General features: G+C 39.4%; 2 protein-coding genes and 1 non-coding gene across 11 annotated transcripts in view; 1 reads left to right on the top strand and 2 right to left on the bottom strand.

The window, feature by feature from the left end:
- Positions 1-13,332, top strand: part of LOC111243272 (calcium-independent phospholipase A2-gamma-like) — a 16,236-nt gene extending 2,904 nt beyond the window's left edge. The window contains exons 2-9 of one of the 9 annotated variants that reach the window (XM_086977026.1): positions 6,975-7,177; positions 8,986-9,541; positions 9,750-10,216; positions 10,298-10,608; positions 11,015-11,233; positions 11,428-11,661; positions 11,766-11,935; positions 12,226-13,332. In XM_086977026.1, coding sequence (XP_086833152.1) covers positions 9,359-9,541; positions 9,750-10,216; positions 10,298-10,608; positions 11,015-11,233; positions 11,428-11,661; positions 11,766-11,935; positions 12,226-12,480 — 1,839 coding nt within the window. In that variant the 5' untranslated portion in view covers positions 6,975-7,177; positions 8,986-9,358 and the 3' untranslated portion in view covers positions 12,481-13,332. The other 8 variants (XM_086977033.1, XM_086977034.1, XM_086977027.1 and 5 more) reach the window with 8 other exon arrangements.
- On the bottom strand, positions 3,756-3,872 carry LOC147758547 (U5 spliceosomal RNA). Its single transcript, XR_015319843.1, has one exon. It is a non-coding gene; the product is annotated as a U5 spliceosomal RNA (small nuclear RNA).
- On the bottom strand, positions 13,200-16,630 carry LOC111243276 (INO80 complex subunit C). The gene is made up of 3 exons (XM_022788567.2): positions 16,231-16,630; positions 13,994-14,096; positions 13,200-13,788 (listed from the first exon to the last, which is right to left on the bottom strand). The coding sequence occupies exons 1-3, from the start codon at positions 16,417-16,419 to the stop codon at positions 13,649-13,651; spliced, it is 432 nt and encodes a 143-aa protein (XP_022644302.1). The 5' UTR covers positions 16,420-16,630; the 3' UTR covers positions 13,200-13,648.
- Between the last annotated feature and the right edge of the window lie 1,400 nt (positions 16,631-18,030).

The following is an 18,030-nucleotide window of genomic DNA, read 5'->3' as shown; positions in this document are numbered from 1 at the left end:
ATATATATATATATATATGTGTGTAGACTTAGAAAAGTCTACACACATATATATATATATATATATTATTCTTGGACCGTGTTATTACAATATATATATCGTCTGATCTGTACCTTAAAGTGTAGAAGTAAAATAAAATTAACTTGATTTTTTTTGCTGCAATAACAGAAGAGCAACGGAATGTTATTTTAGTATACACAGGGCCTATATTCTTCGTATTGCGGCCACAGTAAAAAGTGTGTGCAACATTTAGAGTTTACAAACAATGGAAACACTTTCTGTACGCCCAATTCTACGCATTGCGACTTTGCGACGCGACCTTTGACCAACTTGAGTCAATTGGATAATATTTCGTAAGTGTGACACTTATATTATGCATAAACTACGGGTTTGCGAAGTGTAAACGACTAATTCACAAGGAACGATTGCGTATTGTAAGTCTTGGCATTGTGCTTTATGAGTGCCTGGTCCGAATTGTAGCCAAAAATACCAGAATAGAACTTTTATGCTTCTTTAAACTACTCTACATGCCCTAGTTACAGCAAAATTTTATTGAAACTAACTCGTTATGGTTTGGTCGAAAAGAAAGGTCCTTAGGCAATGACAAATAATCTAAATGAGTTATAGTTAAATGCTTGAATAAAATATACATGGGTTACAATTTTATGAGGTGCAACGTTAAGCCGCGTAGGAATGTAAACGTAACAATGTTTTTGAGTCTCATTGTTTTGGCACAAGCTTTTCAAATCGCGAGTCAACGGCTGACTAATGATGATGAAACTTAACGTCGGAACTTCCTGTAATGATCTCTATAAGACTTTTGCAGCAAGTGCAGCTGAGGTGGGCTAGTAGTATAGAAATGATGAGTAAATGTTCATTTAGCCGAAAAAGCTGCATTGTCCACACTTAGAGGATGTGATGTTAGTCGGTTTCGTCCAGATCTTGTGCGGCCGTTGTTCATTATACATTCCCTTTGAAAAAAGTCGGTATATAGTTATTCAGTTATTCTTTTGGTTGCTAAATCAGAGGTTTAAGTTGCTTAATTGCAACAACTAGTATTGGCCTATATGAAGTTGAAGTTTTCCAAACATATGCCAGTGACGATCCAATCAAAAGGTATGAGTGTTTGTATAAGAACGATACGAGACTGTTTGTATTCCTGAATGTCCTATGCGCGGAGCACACTTTTGATTTTTGAAAAAGTGATGTGCAGTATACAGATTTCTTAGCGATTGCCTTTCCAGTGCATTAATCTAATAAGGTTCTAGTGAGAAATTTACATTACCATTAGCCTTTTTACTTCGAATTTAATCACTTTTTTCTGTGGGTTATGGTGATTGTAAGGAGAGCAGGATCATTTCATCAGGCAGGTTTAACCTCACTACTCTGAAAGTCTCTGATCCAAGATAATTATTCAGCTTTCAAAATTACAGAAAATTATGCCGAACAGACGCGGTAAGCGTCTGGCGTGAACCTCACCTCACGCACCCTGTAGCAGAAGCAACATAGACAATAAAGGTTTCAGCACTATTATTGTTATATCCTCTCTCTGGAACATAGCCTCTTGTACAAAACTTGGACTATTAAAAAATAGGTTAGAATAAATAAAATATATAAGACATTGAGCAACATGTTTGATTTTAATAAAGTTGTCATGGTTGTCCGACAAATCATCATCCATCACAGTTGCACTCTTTATTTACAGTATATTTATTTAGTTACAGACTTATTAATGCCAGCACGGTTCTTACACATATCATAATCCCGCGTACAGCTAACGCGCCGCTTATTTTCTATAATGCAACATTGCTAACAAATCAAATAAGAAACTCCCTCTCGGATTGAATTGCATAATTTTAGGTTGCCTATCTAATTCTGTAACTGGTTAGTTCAAAAGAAAAAACGAGGATAACTGTGCTCGGGGACCGTCGTAGGCTGACTCTGTCATCTATTTGAGCTTCACTAACACAGTGATCATTAACATGGGATTGCTCTTCTCACTGACCTGATAACGTTCAAAAACCGCAACATAAGCAGAGGTTCTCCACTCACGGGGATAACTGTCATTAGTTGTGTTAGTGACTGTAAGCGTCCTATGGCTGCTCTCAATACGCACCGAGACGCAATTTGAAGCTAACATGTGTGCGATTAAAGCTTAAATAAAGTTCACAATTGTAATACGATTTAAATCATATCTCTGTATATCAGACCACTATATGTAATACCATAGCCGAATATGAAAATCGAAAACAATAAATTCTTAATATATAAATTCTTATAATTCGGATATGCATATTATATCAGCAGGACTAGTCGCAATGAAGTATAGAGGGCGAAGGCAGGACTGACCTGTGTCGTGTCGAAACCGTGAGGCCCCCGATAGACAAAGAACTACAGCGTAGTGCTCCGCGCACCAAATTTTAGTACCCGTCGCCGAATCTCAACCATTTCAGAGCGCGCTGCCGAACTATCGAGGGATTATTAGATCGCAAGCACGAACTGCAGGTCGGTGGCAAGCGCACCCCTGTACGTAGCTAAAAAAACACTACGCCGTCCTGTGTCAGTTTATGTTGGCTTTCTTTATGGCGCTAAGGCTGATGCCAACATTCTTCCTATTAACTTATGCAACGTGCGTGTTAAACTTGCTTGCAGTTGAGCTCATCTGAGGATGCGCAGATGATTCGCGAATGCGATGGATACTTGCAGCATAAAAACTGAAAGATCTTGTGTTCAAATGTATATAATCGCATTATAGATATCTTCATACATACGGTCTTGTTTGCTTGCTGTGCAGTCTTAACTGCATGAAATAACTAAGGCGTGGTGATAAATTTGTATCGTATATCGAGAGTTTCTTACGACAGTTTATTGTCGCCTATTCAAAACCGTCCTCACACCTCTTCAAAATGTTTATTCAGACACATGTTATTAAGATTCCATGGAGTGCGAGCACATCTTCCGTCTGACGCCGTCGGACGGTTCGGAGTTTCTGTTCAGTGCACAAAGCGATGAGAAGCTAACGCAGTGAGTAAACAAGATTGTATATTTCGCAGCACTGTTCCCTTCGCAACCACTGACAGGGATTAGAATTGGATGAGAGCACCATCTGAGCCTACGTTTGAACAGCCGATTACCGGTAGCGAATCCTGTCTGAACTTCTTGATCTATAACGTCAATCTAATACCAACTTTGCCGGAGTGTGCCATTGAAGGCAATAGAAACATACCTGTTACAACAATCATTCACCTATAGTTCCCGGGGGGGTTCAGAATAGGATACAGATCTTCCTAGAGTAGCAACAAGAGGATTGGTAAGTGGATTCACGACAGATCTTGACAAAAGATCTCGCGAAATCAAAAGCGATTTCATTCAGTGCATCCGGTATATTTTTGGTAGTTAACTATTTTGTAAAATTAGTTTTTAATACCGCCTATGATAGGGTTAACGACAAAAAGAGTGCTTGGAAATCATAGTGTTATGCGTTTAATATTATGGATTGCTTGTTTTCTCAGGCGTTAACTTTAAAACTTCCATAGGTTGATTTGAACAAGGATGATAATAATAATAAATAACATTACTAAGTACTAAAAAGGTCAGAATTCTGCCGCCGGGTGCTCACCAGCCTTTTACTTTAAGAGCCAGTGTATGTTGTGAACACCGGTCCTCTCTTAGGAAGGCAGCATTATCTGCATAACATCTATGCTAGTCGTCACTACGACTTCATCAAGTGACTATATTTTTGGATCGTATAGGGGAGCCCCATAAAGGGGCTACAAAAATTGCCATTTAGGCTCATTGTAAGTGTCCCCCAGCACGGATGCGTTTAGTAAAAGGCGAAACGCATATTCGTCTATGCTGGGAGACCTGAGCGATGTCTCAGCACCTCCACCATGACCGCCTCTAGCTAGAGCAAAATATTGAACCGCAGCGGTGTGCAGACCAAATGACGGCATTTAAAAAGCGGAGTACAAGGCACTAAATTCTTCAGCATTTTCCAACAGGATTAGACGTGGGCGGTCGAGGATTGTATAACATTAGAATCGACTTTCATTCTCTAATAAAAGCGACAAATCAAAATTATCCTTTAACGAGTAACACCCGGCAGCAATGGGAAGAGAGAACCAGATTCGTTCAGTCAATGCTATGCTTATTGTTGTTTTTCTTGAGCCACTGGATAGATGCATACCCAAAAAGTCTACAGACGACGAGCCCGGGCTATCAGTACACCGAACGCATCGAGTAGCGCGTTCAGCTGAATAAGAAAAAAAACAAACGATGGAAAGATTTCAGTAACTAATCAAGTTATAATCTTACATAAAACTCGTTTGGTAAAGTTTGTATTTTCGTTTGGTAGAGCCAGCTAAGTAAAAGTACCCCAAGATGTTTTGTGTATATAGTAGAGAAGCAATAGCATCGGTGCTACTAGTGAAATGCAGAATAGAAAATGCTAGTGTTCGTTTGTCGGTTACTGCTGTAACACTGATTGCATGGTGCAAAGCGGAGGATATAAAGAAAATCATTTGCTGGATATCAACTACGTCGTATTTACTCTGTGGAACTTGTGCTTGCTACCCTGCTGATAACCTATTATAAAAACTCGGTATAGGAAGATGACGTCGAGAGGTTACGTAGTAATAAACTTGAAATATTTGGTTGCTCACATCGTTGCAGCACTTAGAGCATACATATGGGGTGACGAAACGAAAACATGATCGCAGAGAGCTTATTTTATACGTCATCGATAATAACGTCGTAGATACAGTATTTGTAATTTGTGTGCTTGTTTGAAAAAGTCAGAGTCGCTAACTTGAACCATCATCAGACGCGTTTGCCGTTTGCGGCAGGGCTAACCCATGTAAATCTCAAGAAAGTTTTTACGGTAATTAATTTTAGTTGTTATCAGCGTTCCACTAAGCTGCGAACTCGAGTCTTATGATCGCAATGATTTGATAAAATGTTACGCATATTTATTTCCTCTTATTTTCATTAAATTATCTGCACTAATGCGTAGCTTTAGCAAAAAACTGCCTACTGGCGCGATGCTTCTTTTGTCCTCCTGAAGCTATCAAAGCTCTACTAAACGTAATATTTGTGGCCGCTTTCGTATTCACCGCTAAGGCCACCGCCGAAACGTTCGGGCACCACATTTTCAAAACGATTTTGCCATAACAAGGTGTTCAGTTATCAGCGAGTGTAATTGAAAATGATATACGTTAGAAGTATTTGCACTTGTGCAAATATATGCTGAATTGTACGCTTAAGGGTTCTACCATCTCTGACTGTGTCCGCCCTATAGTCCGCCCATAATCGTGTGAGAGATTATCTGTAAACTGTACGCGGAAACGACAGCGATGTTCTCGTCGAACCAGTTGTCGAAAAAAACTCTAGCGTTTTTTTCAACAACTGGTTCGGTTCAATTTAAGTCTAATGCTCTCGCGCCCTGCTACAAGGACCAAGCGCTCCCGGATCTGTCTGTCTGTCTAGTATCGTTCTTAGCTGAGACGATGTTATGGCTGAGTACGCGGTGGATTTATGCTTCTGCTATTACTGTTACCGGTAATAGCTAATGTTGTCTTCCTTTGCTTGACCTTGTGACGTAGAAACTACGACATCTGCACGACTAGGAAAGCCCTTGTGTGTATTGTGTCATTTTGATGTGTACGGCAAGTGCGCAAAACGCATTAACTTTGCTTCGTAATGATCACCGCTCGTACCGGGAAAACCCCTGCATTTACTTACATATATATATGTATATGTATATATGTATGCATATATATATATGTATATACTTATATATAAGTATATTTGATCATAGTTCTTTAACAAGTTTTATAGATATATTCGGTATGGTTGATGATACCTCGCACTGTGAATGGGTTTAATAAAATGACTGGCTTGAAGTCGATAACCAACACGCTAGGAACAAATCAAGTTGCACTCAAGTTAGAACTAATTTAAGAAATATGTTCATCAAAGCATTGATTTAAGTTCTTAGATAGCTAGAAAAGTACTACAGCTCTTTCAAAGCTACTAAAAGCTAGGAACTTAAAAGCTACTAAAGTGTCCTATCGAGATAATTTTCAAACCAAAGCTTAAATGTTAGCACTTAATTCTAAATTTAAACTTATTTTTATAATTAAGCGTACGTAAATCAGGTAGGTTGGATGTTTTACCGATGTTTTTGCAGAAACCGTTCTTCTGTGTATAGAAATAATCGCAATCTAGCCAAATAGGAGACGAGTAGTTAGTAGAAAAACCACACCGTTACTACTGCTAATATCTTATATTAGTAATATATCCTTGATTCGTTATTTTAGAGTTTGCACCAATTGAAACATGTGAGACATAAGGCACGACGTGCGATCTGGTTTGTGATAAAATAAATTGTCTAGGAAAGAATGGCTCATATATAACAACAGTCTGTTGCATTCGATCAGGTTTCTCAGCACTGATTCTTAAGCTACAAGCATTGCTTCTGCTTAGTATAAAACGGTTCACCATTAAGCTAGCATGGGCATCAAGTCATTGGACCTACTGCGGCGATTTTTGCGTATTCAAATACCCGCCAAGCATTGCTTGAATAATCCCAACGCTAGGTCGAGTTGTGTGGATTTTATCGCATATTACCGTAAAATTCGTCATTTAATGTGCCCATATTAACTAAGGACCGCTGCACCTTCTTCGGAGCGCTGTTTTTGTTGCAATCTCGTACGGTTCATGGTGAACGCCTACCGGACATCTCGTATTTATTGACTTTGACTTAACGCTGCCATGGTGGCAAACGAGGCCCCGTCAATCACGGCGGCAGCCAGCGCGTCATTTCTCGCTGACAATAACAACTTTGTTGCAACTGCGGGTACTGGCATTGCCCTTCCCACAGCCGGCGCTAGTCCTACTCGTAGCATTATAGTAGTAGCAGTGTTAACCATCCGCCTATCTAACGAACCCTGGTTATACTGTTTGTTGCTTCATAGCGATCCTGTCACATTGTGATGATGCTAATAATGGCCATGATGCAGTTGCCGTTGCGGTTTTAGCCCCTTCCACAAACTATGATTTCGATCGGCCTGCCATTGTGATACTGCACTGGAAGTGACTGGTCATGCTGATAGCAGCGGTTAATGCGCAGCGAAGATAATGTGTATTTACCGCGACTGAAACATTAGGCCGTCAGAAGGTTCGTATTCTTAAACTGATGCAAAAGGAAACTACTATTTACGACTAGCTGACAAGTATCACTGACATTGAGGCTTCCGGAAAAATTCAAGATGCGCTTGTCGTAATCAAACTTGTTGTGCTCGTGTCAGTTGTTACCTGTTCATTCTTTTTTCAAAGACTGCTAATTTGTATCGGAAGTGTGAGTGCTAAGCGAGGAAGACAACGCTTGCTGATGCTATTGCGCGCGGATACGATTTACATAAGCCTAAGTTTTAAACAGGGCTATTGGTTAGCTGTCTAACAGTTTGACTTGAAGGACACGCTGACATCTAATGCGTCTAGCGAAAGGAATCATCCAAGAAAGTCAGTTGGAAAAAGCGATCTCGACTTGTTGGCGGGCCAGCTTTTTGTGAACGGACTCTAACAAGCTCATTACTTCTTCGAGAAAGGTGTTTATTCCCCACGCAGTTATCTAATATTGATGACCAGGTATGGGATGGATGAAGACCTAGAAGAATAGTTGGCCAACTATGTCACTATCCTGTATACTGTCATAACAGATGAGTATCCCTGTGGATGCTTTTCTTGATAACTTTATCAAGAACACAACTAACATTGTAACTAACATTGTCAGACAGTGCTTAAGTCGATATAACTTATTTAGGATTTCAATTAGGAATTTAACTCTAACTATTTGTGAGTCACAAACATGTAAAATTTGGTCTTAAAATACATACAGTTAATTAGCTCTTTACTAAGCAAATCTTTACATTTTTTTGCGTGAAACCGCATTAGCGTTTTCCAATGCTAACAACAGCGTGATGACGACGACGACGATATATTGCTAATGGTTGAACTCTCAACCGTTCAGTTATCGCGCAGTACTTGCTTCTATAAGCTGGTGGTGCTATACCGCATAATAGCAGCGTATGCTGTAGAGGAGGAAAAGATGGTGTGTTGAGTCGGCTTCTATTCGTTTGCCTCCCTATCACCGGTCTCAGTGCATCGTTACCCCAAACCTTGGGCGGCCTGCTATGACTACAATGAAAACTGGGTAACCCGGTCAAAGTGGAAATACTTTTAGTTTTTGGCTCTCAGTTTCTGCGATGCAGCATAAATGCTGTCAAAAGTTGGCCTGCTGTAATGAGTGAAAACATAACGTGCCTTTCATATTCTAGAAATATAGAGCTTTATTTCATTTGAGTAACTTCGATTTTGTCGTAACTTAACTCATCTGATTCTGGTGAACAGAGAATTTTGCGTGAATGATACAGAATAACTAGGTTGAGCGATTTTCCTGCTAGAAACGGTCGAGGGTTCCATACGGGGCTTAACAAGATTAACAACATTGATAGATAACTATGTCAATGAGTGACCTTCCAAATCTAAAACAGAACTCTTGGTGATTCATTAGTTTTACAATAGTTTCCGTGTAGCTTATGTATTAATTTAAAAAAAAAAAAGTCGTTTTTTTCTGATGTGCTAGAAATTATTTTGAAGCAGCAATATTTAGAATAAGCTCTATGGGTGCTGTCTGTGTGGAGCATAAAGCTTGGATACTTCGTACCGACTTCCAGGTCACTGTACTTCAACGTTTACGGTTGTATCTCAAAATGCGACGCTTTTCTTTTTACTCTCCTGATTGTTTATTATCGTACCAACGCCATTTCTATACAATATTTTTTTCTCTTGAAGAATTGGTATAATGGATTTCAAATAACTCGCTTAGTTTCTGGATAGAGACACTGTACATGCTTACTTCAATTAAATACCTGCACATTTCTCCATCTAACGTAGCTAAATTTATTTGCTTGTTTCTGTTTCCAGGTAGGCCACTCAGAATTAAACTGCAATTAACAACAAGAACATTTACATTGAATAGTGTCTCTGCATTTATACTGACCGATACCAGTGTAATAACAGCTGAAATCGCTATTAGTGCGATCGTTAATCGCAACGAAATCAGTATACTGGGCAATTAAGACAGGCACTCTATACTTTGACAAAGTATTTCCTTAATTTCGCATTAACAGCTCCAGTTTGCGATTTTATCATATCTTACATATGAGGGAAATAGCACGAAAGAGCACCACGAAATCAATGTTCTTCCCTGGTGTCTGGTATCGTCATTCGTGCGTTAAATTGGATTGAGTTATGTGTGGTCTTGATCCGTCAGTAAAGCATATATAATTCTTCAAAAATGAGCTTCCCAATGCGTTTTGTTCGACTAAAGCGGCTACAACGCAGCATAACTGGCTATGCAGGGGTCACGGTGCCGTTACGCGCAGCCATGAGTACGGTAAAAATACCGAGGAAGCTCTATGAGAGCGCGTTGCAGGCCTGGAGTCAGGTAGTTGAAAACGCTAGCGATCAATGGCGAAGGGTAAGAAATGTTGGGTTTGTATGCTTTGTACCTGTTTTAAAGGATCCTCAAAGTATTGTAATAACTTTAAGCAAGTCTTCGATCACGCAAGTTAAATAAGTTTACAGAGAAGAAAGGTTAGTAGAAGCAAAAAAGTGGTATAAATGAATGGCCCTTATACGTTTTTTTTTACTTCTTTTAATGTCTGTGTTATTGGTGATACATGCAGATCTTGTCTAGAGATCAGGTTTCCAAATTGGAGCCACGACTTGGTGTTCAGTTGAATGACGCAAATCAGGAAAATGTGCGGGGCAATAGCGGTAAGGGACAGACTGTACTAGGTCCACTTCTTGATGATGCGATCTCGGAGGAGACGATTGGACACGACGTTATCAAGGACGACGTTCTTGAAAGAGCTCTCAAAGAAGACCGCGCTCAAGCAACTAAAAATAACGTAGAGAAGGTCGATCAAAGCGCTTCTGAAAATTCGGAAGTCGATGTTGAGGAACGAACAAAAGGTACAACCTCTGTACCGGTTTCTACAGCTATTTCGGATTCTGCTACTACAACCAAAGAAGCCAAAAGAAATATTCCGGTCGAATTGCTTCTAAGAACTCAGGACGACATTGATGCGCGATCGAGACATCTAATTCGTGCAATTCAGCTTGCTGATCTTCCGTCGGTGATGACTCAAAGGTCTGTAGGAACACACGTAGAGATAGATACCTTTCAAGGGCAGGTAGGGGACGTATTTTCACTTACGATTCCTTTCTGTAGGTTAGAAGAGTTCTCCGAGCATTTACTGCGCTATCCGAATTCTCGCGCGACAGTTATCAACGATAAGGCGCTATCAGTTTTACTGGAGGTGAAAATGAAAACGCGCGATGAACCTGTTCGTGCGCTTACACGACAATGTCTAAGTGTGCTAGGTTATGCGGAACCACCTCGTGGGCCGGGAATACGAATTTTGAGTATCGACGGCGGAGGTGTACGCGGCTTGCTTGTCATTGAAGTGCTTCGTCAACTCGAAAAGTGCACCGGAAGAAAGATCTCAGAACTATTCGACTACGTCGTAGGGGTGTCCACCGGTATGTTCATATATATATATATATATATATCATATAAAAATTGTTAATACCATTTTAAGCGTTTCTAGAAGGATGGACTAATATTATAATTTTCTATAAGGTACTGTGGTATTTTGTAAAGTCGAAATTAAAGAAAATCTAAAAGCGAAAAATTTACCTGCGACTTGATATAATGCCATGAAAGGTGCCCTCAAGATTTAAATCCTAAAAGATTAATTAGGTAGATTAATATATTTGTACGATCAGTTATCGGCCAGTGCTTTGACTTCGACAAAAAAAGGAACTGTAAGTTATTTTTAACCCTTCAATCTGATTTATTCTCAACTCAGACATTTTTTATTAAAATCGTACATGCTCATCGACCGAATAGTATGTAACTAATATCGTGATACATGTGACCATATAGGTGCCATCCTCGTCGGAATATTGACCGCTCTTCAAAAGGATTTGGACGAATGTCACCGACTCTACCGTAACATGAGTTCGACGGTGTTCCAACAAAGTTCATGGTGGGGCACCGGAAAACTTGTTTGGAACCACGCCTATTACGACACAATGCAGTGGCAACAAATACTCCAAGAACTTTATGGTGACCTGACCATGATTCATTCAAGTCGAATTCAAGGCGAGTGAGTTCATTAGGATTTGCTATTCTGAATATACTGAATAGAGAAGCTCGAATCCCCTTATTAGCTTTGCTGAACTAGCCCGCTAAAAATAATGAGTCCGCGTTTTTTAGATTCGTATAATTCGTTTGTCGCTTTCGATCCGACAAAACTCTCCGAATATTTTAGTTTCTTATCTTTACTGAATTTTCAGATATGCCTCGAGTCGGAATTTTATCGGCAATTGTAAATAAGCAGCAGTTGGTGCCATTCCTGTTCCGAAATTATCAACTACCGCCTCGGGATGAAAGTTACTATGCTGGCAGCTGTAGCCCCCATGTTTGGGAAGCTGTTCGGGCTAGCAGTTCGGCTCCTTTCTATTTCGAAGAGTTTCATTATAACGGAGACGTTCATCAGGATGGGGGAATTATACAAAATAATCCTACTGGTAAGTTTTTCAACTCTGTCGTCGCTGAATTATTTAGTTGGATTGGTATCCTATCCATTATATATAGCTGGCGTATATTTCCTAACTGCATAACTGCCAAACAGCTGCGGCGATCCATGAATCACGCCTTCTTTGGCCGGACGAAAAGATTCAATGTGTTGTGTCCATCGGCTCTGGGCGGTACATTCCCGAAGAGAGTCCCAGCAGCTGCGCTAGATCAACCTCCCTGAAGACAAAAATTGTAAAAATCGTTGACTCTGCTACCGATACTGAGGTAAGAATTAATGTACTATGTGGCCATTGAGGGTTTGCACAATTTCTAGTAGCCATAATAAGTTGTAGTAAACATCGTTGCAAGACAACGACTGAATAATCGTGAACTGATTATGTCGTGTTGCATAACCGGAACGACTTCGAAGCCATCATGGGAGTCAACTAACCTCGTTACAGTTCTCCATCGGAGAGAAAAAAACCTAGGGTTATTGGTTACTATATAATTACTCTTATTATTATATACTTGTAATTATAATAATAGATCTCGAATTTGTTTTCGGTTATCCACAGGCAGTGCACACGCTTTGCAATGATCTTCTGCCACCGGGAACTTATTTCCGATTTAATCCGTACCTAAGCGAGCCGTTCACCCTGGATGAAACTCGGCCAGAAAAGATGGACAAACTGCGTCACGACGCCCAAATGTACCTGCGTCGAAATGGCAAAAAGTTCGAGCGAGCCGCTGAACTTCTAGTTCAACCTAGGACTATTTTTCAACGCTGCAAAGATTACTTTAAGGATAACGTCCAAGAACGGCTCGTTTGAAGATCTTTTGAAAATCTAGTTGGATAAATCGCGCTCTTCCGTCTTTATTTTACTTGGCACCTAATTGCAAGCGATATTACTCGAACCATTGTTGTTACTTTTAATATAGATATATAACGATACCACTAATTTGGAGCTAATCATAGAACTTGAAGGAAAACTAAATGCAGACAAATGAAGGCGCAGAATAGAGAAATTATATTGGTCACGGAAGTCTGTTGTTCGTTGAGAAAGGTTACGTGCTATATTTTTGCAATCCGTTCCATCTATTGTTATTCTTGGGTTTACTTTCCATTATATGCTCGGACTGAGGCGTTCGCGTACGGACCCATATCGGCTTGTTTATATGAGAAAGGGACTAAGTTTTGTTGCACTGCTTTTTAAGCAATCTCCAGAACTATTCTCAATGGAAAGCAACAAAGAAACGAGTAACGGCTTATTGGGATCTAAACAGCAAAAAAGCAGATCATGCATTAAGCCAACAAGCCTTCAAGGCAGGTTCTCAAGACACGAAAAGATCATTTTTACAGAATGAGTATTTGGCAACAGGTACGAGCCATTGGGATATTGACGTTAAAGTGGATAAGCTTTTGTATATATTGTAGTGATACAGGAAATTTATACCTAGTAACACCATACGCACATAGAAAAGTAAAAGTAATGTTAGATATCCTAGTTGGCTGTGATGTAATTGAAAGTGAAGCAAAGAATATGATAAGTGAAGTGATTGATTAACTATTTATTGAGCTTCTACGCATGATGCACACAAACTGTACATATAAGTAGGATATCATAGGGTATATACAGAATAATAATAAAATTTGGTTATTGCAATATTCTATACCAACGAAATGATTTTGTGTTACATTATCACATTCTGGGTATTTCATATATCAGTTTTTACTAGATTGAAACGTTTGCCTGCGCGAGAAAAGCAGAAACTACACAACTAGGAAAAACTATGAAGATTGTTTTTAGCTGGCAGTTCCTTATCATCATATTTCGGTGATAATTGATAATGGAATCTAATTTGAAATACGTACATCTAATATGCCATGTAGAGTTTTTTTGAATTCAAGATCTGTTTAAACAGTTACAGCAGAATTTGGGAATTCTGTCCGTAGTCTATTTGACTTAATGTTCGAAGACATGAGCAGATGTTGTGGCCTTAGGGTGTGGGTATATTCGCTCGACGCAGTGATAGATACCCAGCGATTTGATCTGTGTTTAAATATCGAATCCGGGCGTATTCCTCCGCGTCAGCATAATACAACTTCGTATGCGGATCCGTGTATTTAGCCGGTAGACCTTAAAAAACATACATAAGAATTATATACTCCGATAATATCTCTGCAGAAAAGTATGTTTCTAAGACAAGATGCATCTTTTATGCCACCGAACAGTTTGTCTTTGTTTATTTGTGTATCAGACAATGAGTCATATAATATATACGCTGTAATATTATAGACCAATTCTATCGGAAGTTATTAATATTTGACTAAAACAGATTTACCACTAATATCGGAGTATTTTTTGGCAGGTTTCGTTGTATTGTGCATTTCGATGGATCCATATGAAGCTACCCCACTAGGATACAAACGCTCGGCAGTTGTTACCTAACAATTCGATTACATCAATTTCTATCTGTTATTTTTAAGCAGTTTTGGTATTAATTGGAGATGGGATGCAAACCTAAAACATTAAACAAATGTTCATACCAGCTTTTCTCTGATACTCGTTCTAACCGTGTGGCTAAAGTATCTGATTCAAATGAGATGTTGTCAAAACTAAAAAGTATAAAATATTAAGCAAGTAATGCAAACTAAGAAAACAACGCGGCAAATTCTCATCACTTAATACTGTGTTCAAAAAAGGTGCTTAAATTTTATGAATTCTATTCGTCCTATGACATATTGAGCATAGTAGAGCTACAAAAGGTTGAACATATTAGGATGAAAGCATTAAATTCCGTTGCGTTGAATTAGTAGTATGTTTCTGTTAGTATATTTTTCTGCTTATGTTTGTCTGTTTGAGAATAACGTTCGTTGTTAAAATTGTTTTTTTGGTAATTTTCCGTTCTGGATTTTTTACACGGGAAGTTATAGCGACTGATGTTAACCATATATTCGTGCTTTTGAACACGTATAAAGTATTATAAAATTATGTATTATATAAAGAATACATATTTATCAGTAATTGTGGAAAGCTGAATCGAAATATCATATACCTAAATCTTGGTTTTTAGCTTAAAATCGTCGTCTAAGTTTAACATGGTACACTTTAGAAAGGTACTGCTTCGCACTAATTGAAAATTTCAAGAACTCACTAAAAATGTGACATATGTCCCTATACGTAATATTGGTATTTCGCAAAATTGGTGTGGAAAGGAGCCAAAAACCCGTGAATGGTTTCGTTGCAACTATATCCCAATAGAGGTAAAAAAACACTGCTTTTGGGTGCTTTTTCGAACAAATCTATGATGATTTTCCAAATGCTCTCCTCGAAATTTTCTGAACGAATTTTCAAAATATCGAAAACGTTTGTTCATAAAGTGATAGATTTCGACAAGCATAGTAAAAATGCAATGCATATTCTTACAGCTAAACTTGGTATTTCAGTATAAAATGTCGCCGTTTTTCCACAATGCGGTCATTTCTTCACAAATTTATTACTTCAGCAATTTTATATATACGGTTAAAGAAGTATTTATCGATACTAATCGACGTGCAATTAATAAAGTGTACATGAGTTTAAATTTCTGGGTCAAAAGCGCCGTTTAAAGGGTAAAAACTTAACATGGTGTATTATTTTAAGGTGGTATTCCTTTGTACAAGTCGATAGATCCCGTCAGAATGAGGAAAATAGTAATTCATTCTCCTAACATTAAATAGGGTATTTTACTGTGAATTTAATCTATTTCGCTTATGCGGAAAAATGCACTTCAAACGAGTTTCGAACGAGGTTCTTCAAGCAAATTTTAGATAATCAAGTACCACATAAAATGTACATTTTTTGATTTTTCATAAATGTGCAACTATCAATAAAAATCTTTAAGCTTTGGTGACGTCTTGTAAAGAGGTAGTTATATCAGGCATAAATATTCATAGGGCAAGAACGGAAAAAAGGTATTAAAAATTCTTACACATTGTTTGGGACTTTCAATAAACAGAATCAATATGTCTGCCAAGACGCATCAAATTGTCTTTTCGTTTAATATATGTAAATATTTATAAACTATGTTTTGAATTGAAAATCTTCAAGAGTATATACATATATACGTGTAACTTACAACAAAAGAAAGATCAAAATCATAAAATACAGTGACATTTGACAAACACACCCAATAGGTCAGTAGCTTCTACCAAAGGTTGACTCGATCCACGTACGCATATGATAGACTACGTCAACAAAATCATACAGACAACAGGGTCAATTGATCGGCCGACGGCAACACTAAGAAAACCTCCTAAACACATTACAAAGATGTCTTCGTGGACACCATACTACCCAAGAGACAAGTGTAGAAGCGTCGATAGACTGTTATACTTATCATACAAATTGCAAAAAGGTAAACGGTGGCGTGCCTATACATTATGTAAGGCGCTTACGTCTGCTGTCGGAGAACGGTAACACCGAAAGCAAAAAGCTTTTCATGATTAACAAATATTTTCTTAGGGGATACTTCCGATTGTCAATTAAACAAGCATTTACCAGTAGATATGACATGCATTGACGTTGAGATATTCTTACTTGTTTGAGGTTTTTAATAATACGGGGTTTGTTGCTCTCGGGTTTGACGCACTTGGCGGCATAAGCCACTTTTTTGAAGCTCTTCGACGAACTTCCACTCCCGGTCCCTCGTTCGTCATCATCGAGATGTGGCACCTTGCCGCTTCCCAAATCCTCGGACGTGACAGTTGAACTTCTTTTCTTACCCATCGCTGCATTTGGTACTAGCAGTCACATTCATGCGCTGTTTCGTTACGCTTAAAGGAACGATCTGTACGCAACAATTTATTTACCGTATTTTCTTTATTCAAATCAAGCAATAATTTAACGTCGCTTTCAACAAATAGAAATCACAGCTGCAATAATAAAGCCATTGCAACCAGAGCTCTGAATATATTCGGTCGAAGTACTGAATGTAAGCAGCTGATTTGGTTCAAACAAGCCCTCTTACTGCGCTCCAAGGATACAGTGTCGTAAACTATAGCCGTCTTAGGATTCGGTTCGCAGATGTGATTCCGTCAATATTAACAGGTTATTGATGTATCGGAAAGGCTAACCCTAACAAACGCCCTTGTCACATTATCAAACATTACAATCTATGCCAAAACTTTGCGCCAAATTCATTTTGCGCGGTCTGTTGCGACATCGTCCATTCACACATCCCTACCATTCTACGGTTCTTTTATGGTAGAGTAGATATTGTTCTTTATGGGCATGCAAGTGAGTGACGTCAATGGACGACGAACCGCGCATTACTCGTGGCGCCCTCAGCGACGACTTGTTGAAGCTTCAACGAAAACATGTTCAGCTGTTAGTGCGGCTGTTTCACGTAAGTGTTAGCCGATGGACTTTTAGTTTACGTGAGCTTTCTGTGATACGTGTGCTCTAATCCAGGATCGAATTGCCCGCAACCTACTGCCGTTTCAATGGCATCAGAAGTGAACGACTAGTGGCCAGTAAAGCGCAACATCGGCTCTCTAACTGTAAGTTTATCTGTTCAGTGCTCTGTTCGTCTGTTCATGTCATCGCATGCATCGGTCTGCGCAATATCCCGGTTAGGATGTAGTTTTGCTTGAGAGCTTCTAACATTGAGCGATTGATAGCGAGGGTTAGGTTGGCTTTCGTCAGCGAGAGGGTCCTCGGTCGTCCCCCCCCCCCCCCCTCTTTGAAAGGCAACGGCTGCTGCTGCCATCACCACCAGACAACCCCCTTCCTGCTCTACGAACTCCTCCATCGAAGGCACCCGTCGTGAGCTTAGTCGAGCTAAGAGTGCCGCGGGGAGCGAGTCTCCACTATTCTGTTTTACTGCCTCATATTGTGTCGTGCTCCCACAGCAGACAACACATCGTAAGGTAACAGAAGGGCAACTCGCAAATCAGGTACCCAAGAACAACGAGAGACACACAAACAGAAATACAATAAACCAACCACAATCTTGTTACGTATCCAGCAGCAGCAGCAGTAGCGGTGTTCAACTTGCCCCAACTAAGCAAATTGCCCAGTAAAAAATAACGCGTGTGCGTACCAAGTGCTATACATGTATCGTCTGTCCCTTCCGCCCTTTCGATTTGGCCTCTACTATTGGTTCCATGACCATTAGCTTCTATAGGTTAACATCACAGAATTACTTGCAAGCCTCAACTACAGGGGCAACAACGACAGCTACTGCCCTACAACTGCTCTTACTACAGTTACCACCACCACCTCTAGCTACAATACAGGCAAACAAGACCGCACAACGAGCTTGTTTTATCCGTAAACTACTGCACCGAGAATGTGTTCCGGTGAAGATAATACAACAAATAGTGAAGACTGGAAGAT

This window comes from Varroa destructor, unplaced genomic scaffold (genome assembly GCF_002443255.2).
Source record: "Varroa destructor unplaced genomic scaffold, Vdes_3.0 BEIS01000001.1, whole genome shotgun sequence".
Taxonomy (NCBI): Eukaryota; Metazoa; Arthropoda; class Arachnida; order Mesostigmata; family Varroidae; genus Varroa; species Varroa destructor.
Note: the sequence above shows the minus strand (reverse complement) of the source record. Positions and strands in the feature narration are given on the sequence as shown.

Coding starts and splice junctions, on each gene's coding strand:
- LOC111243276 (XM_022788567.2), bottom strand. CDS start 16,419: ATGGGTAAGAAAAGAAGTTCAACTGTCACGTCCGAGGATTTGGGAAGC. Junction 14,097..16,230: donor TTATTAAAAACCTCAAACAA/GTAAGAATATCT, acceptor TCGAATTGTTAG/GTAACAACTGCCGAGCGTTT. Junction 13,789..13,993: donor AAAATACTCCGATATTAGTG/GTAAATCTGTTT, acceptor ATGTTTTTTAAG/GTCTACCGGCTAAATACACG.